At 41.6% G+C, this 11,060-nt stretch overlaps 1 protein-coding gene across 1 annotated transcript; it reads right to left on the bottom strand.

Moving 5' to 3' along the window:
* Positions 8,580-10,076, bottom strand: LOC107632664. The gene has a single exon (XM_016336332.1). The coding sequence runs from the start codon at positions 10,074-10,076 to the stop codon at positions 8,580-8,582; it is 1,497 nt and encodes a 498-aa protein (XP_016191818.1).

Below are 11,060 nucleotides of genomic sequence, written 5' to 3'. Positions count from 1 at the left end.
ATAAAAAATATTATTGTGCAAATATTTTAAATATTAATAAAATAAATAAATAAATAAATAAGATTAGTAAATGAATATATTCATAATTTATTTGTATGTATGTACTTATTTTTAAAAGTAGTGTATGTATATATACATAATATTATTATTATTTATTTATATATATATAAACTCTTTTTTTTAAATGAAAAAAGAGGAAAGATTTGATTTAATATAATAATTTAATATATAAGAAAATAAAAAGAGAGAAACTCTTACCCTTTTAATTGGACGCGTTTTAAATTTGAATACCTGGATTTGGAGAGACACATAAGAAGGGAAGAACACCTAGGAGGACAGGGAGAGCGTGTTTCTCATCATCTTTGTTAGGGTATTTTTTACACAGCAGCACCACCATCCAAACCCTCTGTCTTCTTCAACAATTGGGAGTTTTTCTTAGGACAAAGGACACTCCCATATTCAACATTGCTCTGTATTCTCACTCTGTCTTCTTACTTGGTAAAACTCTTTTTCTTCTTTTCTTGCTTTTGTCTTGGGTCTTGTTCCCTTTTTTGTCATATAATGCGTACTCCTATTTTCTTGTGTGAGATTCTGGCACTTGAATATCTACTATTGTATATTTGACATTTTTATTTCATATTGTTCTGAACTTTTGTTACTCTGAACTCTTGTCAAAACTCTGATGATCATTCTGTATTCTTTGTTACTATGAACCCTTATTATTATGTTCTCTGCCTTTGTTCTCATGTAACCCCTCTCAGCCCCATGTATATTGAGTTGCTAATTTTGGGATTAGCTATAGGGATTCTTTGATAAAGGTCTTTCACCTTACAACTTGGATGTTGTATCCTCATTTGTACATGTTCTCATTTGTATATGTTTCCAATGGCATCACAAAATAAAAGAAATTGAGTTAAACATCATGAACAATGTTCATCTGCAACTATAAAATAGATATTTAAGAATAAAAATAATTTAATTAAAAATTTATTTTTTTTTGTATAGTATAGTCATAAGTAATTTGTTTATAAACTTTTTCAATTAGAACAAATTTTTAGTGTTCCATATTTATATTCTTTAGGTGAATTTGTTGAGAAGCCTTCATATCAAGTGGGTCCTACTCTACTTTGTTCTCGGTTAAAGCGCCAAGAATTTCCATGGACGTCTTTTAAATATGAGGCAGCTACTCACATAAATAAGGTTTGGCAAAAGTGGGTGTTCACAGTATTGTTTGAGGAGGGTGGTAGTTTTGTGAGGAGATTAGAATCAGCTGGTGTTGCCGAGGCTATTCGCACATCTGCAAGTTGGTTGTTCTCTGCCATCTATCCTCATAATTGATTCTTATAATTTCTTTACCTTGTTGCTATATGTTGAAGGAGCACTAATTGATTTCCTCTTGGCAGGCTTGGGTGTTCAGCGAAATGGATCTGATATGAGTTTACTTTGGTAGAGGTGGTGTTCTCAGACTCATACTTTTCTGACTTCTTGGGGTGAGTTTTCACCCACTTTGGAAGATGTTGTGGTTCTTCTTCAACTGCCGGTGTTTGGTAGTGTGGATCTCACTCTTCTTCGCCCAGATTCTAATTTGCTTAAGCTTGCACAACATCTTCAAATGAGTTTAAGTGATGCTGGTCGATATGCAAAAGGGTTGTCCAAGAGTAGGCAGGCTAAGAAATCTTCCTCCAAGGATGAGCATCCGAAGACTCGTCAGTCCTCGAGAGGAAAAGAGGTGGTTAGCGACAAGCAAGATTCCAAGAAGAAGAAGATTACTGTTAAGTATTCTTACTCTAATTGGTCTCGTTATTTCTTTGGTGATTTCTTCAATGGTGAGTTTGTCCCTGCTCCCGCTGTTTCTTCAGATCTTAGGGGAGCTGCTTTTGTTGCTTATTGGTTAAGTAAATACGTATTTTTTGGACCGGCGGATGAGTGTATGAGCCATGGGGTGTTTCTTTTAGCCTGCTTGATTGCTAGAGGAGAACGTTTACCATTGGCTCCTATGTATCTCGGCAGCTTATATACGCGACTTGATCAATTTTCCCAGCAACTCAAGATTGCTCATGGTCGCTTTCCAGTTTTGTCTTTCATTGACGAAATGTTTCTTCAACTCTTTCTTTTTGAGCGGTTCTCTCTGTTTGCTCCCACCCGTAAGCCCCTTACAATTCTTCCAGATAAGAAGGCAAGTCCTCGTGCTTGGGTTTGGGGTTCAGCTCATCCTTCGAAATCTTTGGAGGATGTTATTGACTTGGAGGAAAATTTTGTTTTCGCCCGTACGTAACCTCTTACCAGCCCGATGCATTGGCTATTCATCGTATATATTCTGCTTGTCTTGAGCATGACCGCAATAATATTTCTACCGGCCAGGATGGGGTTTATGACTTTTGGCTTTTGTGTACTTCTCCTACCCCTCTTCCTGGTTTGATTGTTATGGATAGGGATTTTCACTGTGGAGCTTTGATCTGTCCAGTGATCTACCGTCCTGATAGGGTAAGTCGCCAACTAGGGTGGGACCAGGATCCAAAAAACGTGGAGCATATTTTTTTTTTCATCGAAAAATTTAATGAAAAATGTTCTGTTTCAAGAAGAACTCCCGAAGTACAATCCTTTCTTGGTTGTTCCTCTCGACAGGGATGGAGGAGTTACAAAGGAGTATGTGGATTACCTTATGCGTATGAAGGAGCATATCAGGCAATATGAGGGTACCTCCGTCCCTGATGTCAGATCATTTGTCCGAGTTTTGATCAAGGATGCATATTTCATGACTGGTAACCTTTCTCCTTCGATCATTACAAGTAATATTTGCTCTTTGCTGATTCTTGTTTTTTGTTTCTTCATTTCTTTTTCATCTCTCTCTCCTCTTTGTGTATTTGACTGTTGTATCTTTTGTGCTGGTATTTTGTAGACTTGAATGCTAGGTGTTATAGACATCCACCCTCTTCAAAAAGAAAACCTGATGATTCAGTTGTTACTGCTGAAGTGGTCAAGCGCAGTAAAGTGGAGAGTTCAAATGTTAAGGTTGCAAAGAGATCTCTTGAAAGACCACCTAGGCCTTCTGTTGATGCTACGCCTTCACCAATTTCCACTGGCTCAGGGATTTCTCCTTCTTCGATGGCAAAAGCTAAAGGTTCTTCTGCTGCTGCTTGCTTTGTTGAGTCATCACAGTCTCCTGGTAAAGCTGTGGTTAGCTTATCTAGAAGTGTTGTGAAGCGTAGGTCCCATCGTCTTTTGGGTAAAATGAAAACAATTCCAAATGCACCCTCTGATCCGGTAAATGTAGGCGATGAGAGCTCTCAAGAAAGGGTCAGTGGGGACTCTCCTAATTCATTTGTTGTTGGCGACATCCCTGACAAGGGTACTACCCAAGAAGTTGTGCGAGATGACCCACGAGCAATAGCAAGTTCTAAGAGCAATGTTGACATTGAGCCGGGTGTTACCTGCCAAGGGGACCCTACTAGACGTGTTGTTACTCCCATCCGAACGGTATTTCCTGGCGCAGGTACAACTGTTTTTTTTTCTGCCTTTCTTTTTTTTTATTTTTTAAAGGGGGTACATGATTTTGTTCATGCTGTTTGTGTGTATGTTTGTATCTTCAGCTTCTCATGCTATTTCTGAGTCCACCTTTTAATCTTCGAGCATTTCTGATATCACAAAGGAACCTTTAGCTAGTGCTTCTTCTGGTGTGTTCCATTGTATTTCTTTTCATTTGTCAGGCGTGCCAGCACTTTATAAGTTCTTGATGAAAAAAGGTTGTTTTGCTTTTTAGTTTCTGTCTGTGATGAGTTTGAGCATTTCAATGGCGATGCGAAGAACTTGTTATCGGAAATTGCATCTCGGACTCCTTTCTTCTTGCTTCCAAATGACCTGAACTGCCTTTTCAAGAAGCTTGGGTACCAAGCTTTTCTGGATGCATGGGATTTCTTTACTTCACACTCCCTTGCGGACTTGTGGGGTGCTCATCGGGATATGGTAGCAAATCATCTAAATAACCTTAAGTTATTTAAATTTAGTGGTCGTTGGCTTGAAAATCTTTCTGCAAAATTGGAGCCTCCACTTGGGATCTCTGATCTTGCTAGAGAAGAATTGTTGTCTAAAGAGCATCACGTTCTCTCTTCTGATGTTTCTGCTCTTCAAGAAAAGGTTAACAATCTTACATCTGAAATGAACACCATGAAGGCTAGGTTAGCCAGCGTCAGCATGGAGCGAGAGCAATTGGCCAAGCATAAGGAGGCTGCTTCTTCTGCGATTTCTTACAGTGATATTTTGTGGGTGTGATAGTTTCAGCACTTATTTTTGTAAAATATGTAATACTTTGACAAAGTATATTTTTGTCCTACTGCTTCTATGACTTTCATTGTACACCTCTTTTTGGGTGTTATGTTTCCCCTCATTTTTTTTTATAATATGCATACTCTTCCAGGGGCTTTACCTGCTTATGTGATCATTTTATTTTGGATACACACTTTTTTTTTTGCAGGGGGAGGGTATAATTTTAAGATGAGCAGGATTATCTACTGCTATTTTTTTCTGCCTCTTTTTTTTTTAGGCAAAGAAAAGGAAGGTACCCATAACTTTCTTGCCCTATTTATGCTCGACTCTTTTTAGGAGCTTGGAGGGTGGGACACTTCACTTTTTTGGAACTATTTTGTACTGAAAATTTCTTAAGATGCATCACTCGCATTTTTTGAGTGTATGATTGCTAAAGCAGTTTTCTCATGTATTGCAGGATGCTTGCAGAATAATATAACATAAACATTGGCTCTTGATAAAGAAGCCTTTTGAAATTGAAATTTGAATTACTAAAGCTGAAATTAGGCATAGTATTTCTTGACATACTTGAAATTGATGGGACCAGTGGTTGTTCCATGATCTGGGTCTAACAGGATACAGTGTCCGTTGGGGTGTACTTCAGAAACAATGTAAGGACCCTCCCATTTGGGAGCCCATTTTGGCAAAGACATCTTCCTCATTACTGCGTCTACTGATTTTAGCACCAGATCACCCTCTAGGAACACCCTGGGCTGAACATGCTTGTCGTAAGCTAATGCTAGTCTCCGGTGGTATTCTTCCATCTTGCATCCCACAACTTCTCTTTTTTCTTCCAATTCTTGCAACTCAGCTTCACGATCCCTTGCCTCGTCTAACAACATCCTGGCGGTGGGTACTTCAATCTCTGTTGGCAGTACAGCTTCAACCCCATAAACCAACGAGAAAGGCGTTACTCCGGTTGTTCCATGTCTGGTTGTTCTGTAAGCCCAAAGAGCAAGTGGTAGGTATTCACTCCAATCTTTATGAGCATCGGTCACCATCTTTGTGAATATTTTCAAAAGGCTCTTATTAGTAGCCTCTGCCTGGCCATTGCCTTGCGGGTAGTAGGGGGAAGACTTGTGATGTTTGATTTGGTATTGTTCAAGAACACCCCACACTCTTTGGTTAACAAAGTGGGTTCCATTATCGGACACTAGAACACTTGGCAGCCCGAACCTGCATATTATATTTTCTTTGATAAATCTCACTACTGCTTCAGCATTTGCTTCCCTGACAGCGACAGCCTCCACCCACTTGGTGAAGCTTTCTGTTGCAACTAGAATCCATTTCTTTCCCATTGATGGGGGGTTGATTGGTCCCACAAAATCTACCGCCCATGTATGGAATGGGTATGGTGTTTTGAGGCTGTTCTTCTGCACGCTTGGCGCATGTATCAAGTTTGCATGCTTTTGACATTGTACACACCTTTTGGCCCAGTTGATTGCATCTTCCTTCATTTTTGGCCAGTAATAGCCAATCCTGATTAGTTCATACCATAAGGCCCTTCCTCCTTGGTGTCTCCCACATACTCCTTGATGGACTTCTTCCAAGACTTTATCTTTTTCTTCATCTCGAACGTATTTTAGCATCTCTCCGGTAAAACTCTTTTTGAACAACTCACCTTTTTGCAAGAAGTAACGTTCTGATCTCTTCTTCAATCTCCCAGCTTCTATTTTCTCTGAAGGCAAAACTCCAGCATCGAGGTACTCTACGATGGGTTGTTGCCAATTGTGAACATTACATATTTGTATGCTTTCTTTTGTTTCTTGACAAGCCTTGCAGGAAGCCTGTAATTCATCACAATGAAACTTCATTTTCGGCCAATAAATACCCCACCTCTGGAGCCTTCGGTACAAACCGGGGCCTTCTTCTCTGCAAGTGGCTCCATGCAGTTGTTCTGCTTTTTCTTTCCCTTCTTCTTCTCCTACACATTTCATGAGGAGTCCATCATTGCTTTTTTTGAACATTTGCCCATTGAGGAGGCAAAATCCTCTTGTTTCTTTGGTGATCTTGAGCGTTCTGAGCTGTTCATGTATAGGCGTTCACCAATCATTGGTTTTTTCTTCCACAGACTTCCCTTCTTCTCTGGCTGGACTTTCAGCTATCCGGTGTTCCAAAGCATGTTGTCCATTTTGAATAGTGACTCTACTCCCCAATGTTGCTAAAGCATCCGCATGCTTGTTTTCTATTCGGGGTACATGCTCAAATGAGATCTTATCAAATACCTTCATCATGCGCCACACTTGCTCTCTGCATAAGGCCAGACTTCTTTCCTTCGTGCCATATCCTCCTAGGATTTGTTGTATTATTAGGTTGGAGTCTCCTTTGACATGGAGTTTCTTGATACCAACTTCTTGAGCCATCTTTAGACCGAGCATTAGCGCTTCATACTCTGCCTCATTGTTGGTGCAAGAGAAATCCAATCGAAACATGAAGGACAGATTTCTTCCATGGGAGTCTGTAAGGACGACTCCTGCCCCTCCTTGAGGATTCGAGGGTGTTCCATCAAACATGAGGGTCCATGTTTCCTCTTCATTGCAAGCATAAACAGTCTGTATTGTTCCTAGAATCTGATCTGGCAACTCTTCAATCGTTGCTTTTTCAGGACAGATCGACAAGAGGTCAGCCAAAGCTTGGCTCTTAATGGTGGTAGGTGTCACCAATTTTACATCATATTCGCTTATTAGGAGTGCCCAACGACTCATTCTTCCAGTCAACATTGGCTTTTCAATTAAAAATCTGATACCTTCATTTTTCGATACGACTTCTACTTGGTGTTCTTGAAAGTAGTGTCGGTATCTTTGTGAGATGTACACCAGAGCAAGACAATGTTTCTCTGGTGAATAGTATCTTTGTTCCGGCCTTTTTATGGCTCTGCTAACATAAGCAATGGGTTTCTCTTTGCCTTCACCTTCTTGTGCAATTAACCCACTAACTGCTTCTTCTCCTACCGCTAAGTATACCTTCAATGGTGCACTAGGCTGAGGGGAAGTCATGGTGTGAGTGGACATGAGAACGTTCTTGATCTTGTCCATCACAGCTTGGTGATGTTGTCCCCACATAAAGGTGTTCTTCTCTTTCAACAAAGGTCTTAGGGGTCCTAAGAGCTCCCCTAATGCTGGTATGAACCTTCGAATGTACCCCAGCTTGCCTATAAACTTCTGAAGTCCCTTGATGTCTTTCGGAGGTTCCATGTCTTGGACAACTTTAATCTTATCCTCGTCAGCTGAAATGCCTCCTTTGTGGACTCTGAATCCCAAGAACTTTCCAGATGACACCTCGAAGGCACATTTCATGGGGTTCATCTTGAGTCTATACTTTCTGCATCTAGTGAACACAGCTCTGAGGTGTTCTGTGTGTTGCTTCTCGAATGTTGACTTGACAACCAAATTGTCTACATAGTCTTCTACAAAGTCATGCATTATGTCATGGAATATAGCAGTCATGGCTCTTTGGTAGGTTGCTCTAGCATTCTTTAGGCCAAAAGGCATGACAGTATAGTAAAAATTACCTACGGGTGTTCGAAATGCTGTCTTTTCTTCATCTCCCAGAGCCATTCTAATTTGGTTGTACCCGCTAAATCCATCCATGAAGGAGAACCTCTCAAATCCGGCTGTAGCATCTACCATTCTATCGACATCTGGCAGAGGAAAATCATCCTTAGGACAAGCTCTGTTTAGATCTCTAAAATCCACGCAACACCGGATCTGCCCATTCTTCTTTTTCACTGGCACTATGTTGGCTAACCAAGAGGGGTGTTGTATTGGTTTGACAAACTTGGCTGCGAGTAACTTTTCGATTTCTTTCTTTGCTTGAGCTTCTATTTCATTGGAGAATTTTCTAGGAGCTTGCTTGACAGGAGTTGCTCCTTTCCTCACGGCTAAATTGTGGGTTACCAGGTTTGGATCTAACCCCGGCATTTCATCATAGTTCCAAGCGAACACATCTCTGAACTCTGTTAATAATGCTATCAAATCCCTTTTCTCCTTCTCCCCTAGAGTTTTACACACGAACAAAGGCCTCGGGTGTTCTTCAGTCCCTAAATTAATCTCTTCCAACTCTTCCTTCTTTTGCTTTGCTTCATCTTGGAGTTGGAAAGGGGCATTTTATATGCTGCTTTGCAGATGTTCTTTTTCTTGTATACTTAGGATGTCGGGGCCAGGGGAGTTCTGGTAATTTTACTTCGCTGGACCCCCGAGTTCCTATAGGATACACCACCAATATCCTCCACCTGGGAGAATTTCCTTACAAAGCCCTAGGTCTTCGATTGCTGTTGCTCATTTTTTGGTGTTTTCTTTTGGTGCTTCCTCCCTCAGGGTGTCCTTCCGTACTGCTTTTTGTCTGGGTGTTCCAATGGTGCATTCCTGTACAGGCCTTATTTTGTTGACCCCTGGTAACGTAAGCTCTTCATAGAAACTCGCATCCACTAAATGTGCTTCTCCCGCATCAAAGGGTGTTACAGTGGCTGAGATGCTAATATCCTTCCCTCTCCAGCTAGACTTTATGCATTGATGCCAACTTGAAGGAACACACCGATGTAAATGAATCCATGGACGTCCCAGTAGGATGTGATAGCTAGAGCTTCCATCCACCACATGAAACTTATTATTGGTCTTTATGGGGCCAACCTCCAAGACAGCATTAACACACCCTCTAGATTTCACACCCACTCCATTAAAAGCATTGAGCCCGACTTGAGTAGGCCTTATCTGATCAGCAGAACCTCCCATTTCTAGAAATATATGAGTGGGTATGATATTTATCCCTGATCCAGCATCCACCAAGGCCCTTCTGACCTTCATGCCTTCTACCACTGCTTCCCTATACAATAGTTTATTATGGTAGAACTCCCCATTAAATGAGTCAGGGTCCCGAAACACTAGGGCATTTGCATGGGCCTTTGCTAATCTTGTGAGTTGAGCGTTGATGCCCCTAAAACCTTTTTCATGCTTCTGAATGACTCCTATTAGAGCTCTGGCCACCTCTTTCTGAATGTGGGATTCCAAGCCAAGTTGGTTGAACATGATTCTACAACCTCGAGACTTCAAAAGACCTCTTGTCAAGGTGTCTTCATCCAAGGGCTCCTCCATGGTAACCATCTCTTCTGCTTCATCTACGATCTCTGTCAGCATTACCTCTCCTTCAATGCCTATCATTCCAACATCATGTTGAGGAAAAGGAGTGCTTTTTACTCCTTCTTGGTTTTGTTCCCCATTTAGGAGTATCTTCCCTTCCTTCACTTGCCTATGAAACATCGTCCTCACCACATAACAATCGGTTAACCCATGGCCCTTATTGCGGTGCACCATGCAATATCTTGGATCTCTCAAGTCTTCAGATGTTGGTGGCTCTCTATCTGTTCTGGGGTTTAATGTTCCATCCTCAAACCATCCATTTACGACAACCATGGCCTGAGCTTTGGAGAGAGGTAGTGGGGGTGGAGGACTGCTTTTCTTAACACCCTTAGAATAGGAACTCCTTCTGCCCCTGCCATCAGCGGCACACACTTCCAGAGGAGAAACTTCTTTATATCTCCTTCCATTGCGCTTCATTGCCTCTGTTATGTCAGATGCTCTCTTTAAGAGATCAGAGAAAGTGTTTATGTTGCTCATAGAAAGATAAATTTGGGATCCATCTTCCACATTTCTAATACATCCGTACACCAATTGTGGCTCTGGGAGAGTGTCTATACAAAGTAAAGCTTGATCTCTGTACCTCTTGACGGACGCTACCAATCCTTCTCCTTGTCTCTGTTTCACTCTCCCCAGATCCATGATGTGCATGGAGGGTTCCTCTTCCAGGAACTTGTTGTAGAACTCCGTTACTAATTGCTCCTAGGTGTTGATGCTACTGACTTTCAACTTGCAATACCACGTGAATGCCCTTCCTGTCAGTGATTTTGAGAACTCCTTGATCTTGAGCTCCTGGTGGTTCCTGAACACCCCGAGATCATCCAAGAATGACAGGATGTGTTCTTTGGCACTTCCAGTACCATCAAATTTACGAAAGGTAGGTGGTTGGTACCCCTTAGGGTATGGTTTCGCCAAGATATGATGCCCAAATGGTGGACTTATCTCCCAAGTGGGCTCACTTGCTTCTCCTTTGCCCTTTAGAATACGTGTCAACTCCCTACGAGTGACTGGGGTGTTCTCGTCTTCCTCCATATTCTCCTGGTTCGCGAATGGAGGCGGTGAGGGGGTTCTATACCTCGTTTGATCTCTAGCCATCATTTCTGTGATCAAAGCTTGCATCTTTTTTTGGTTGTCTATCATATAGTTGTACACATGAGCAGAAATGGTTACATGAGTGTGCATGCCAGTGGTACCTCCAGCATGGGGTGTGAAGAAATTTGCATGGGCATGAGCTCCTTCTCCTCCTGCACCCAGATTCTGCTGCTCCATGTGTTCCTCTTCTTGGTTGTGCCCGTCCTCGTCTTGAGGTGATCCCAAACTGAGGTTGAGATCCCGAGGAGTTATTGAGCGTCGCTTAGGTGGTCGATTCTGCCCAGGATGAGTATTGCTAGATTCAGCCATCACGTCGAAGTGTTCCTCCCCAGTGGAGTCGCCAGATGATTCGGGTGAGTTTCGTGAAAAATAGATTAAGTGAAAAAATAATAGTTAAGGTAAGAGATTAGGGGTAAGTAAACTTGTGAGGAAGACACTTCTGTTAATGGCAAATAAACAATACAAGAACTAATAGTGAGGAAGAGAGGTGGAGAACAAGTGTTGAGACCTCCACTAATGTCACAAGAGGATGAA

Source organism: Arachis ipaensis, chromosome B03 (genome assembly GCF_000816755.2).
Source record: "Arachis ipaensis cultivar K30076 chromosome B03, Araip1.1, whole genome shotgun sequence".
Taxonomy (NCBI): Eukaryota; Viridiplantae; Streptophyta; class Magnoliopsida; order Fabales; family Fabaceae; genus Arachis; species Arachis ipaensis.
The sequence above is the reverse complement of the archived record's forward strand: the minus strand, read 5'-3'. Positions and strand labels throughout refer to the sequence as shown.

Coding starts and splice junctions, on each gene's coding strand:
- LOC107632664 (XM_016336332.1), bottom strand. CDS start 10,076: ATGGATCTGGGGAGAGTGAAACAGAGACAAGGAGAAGGATTGGTAGCG.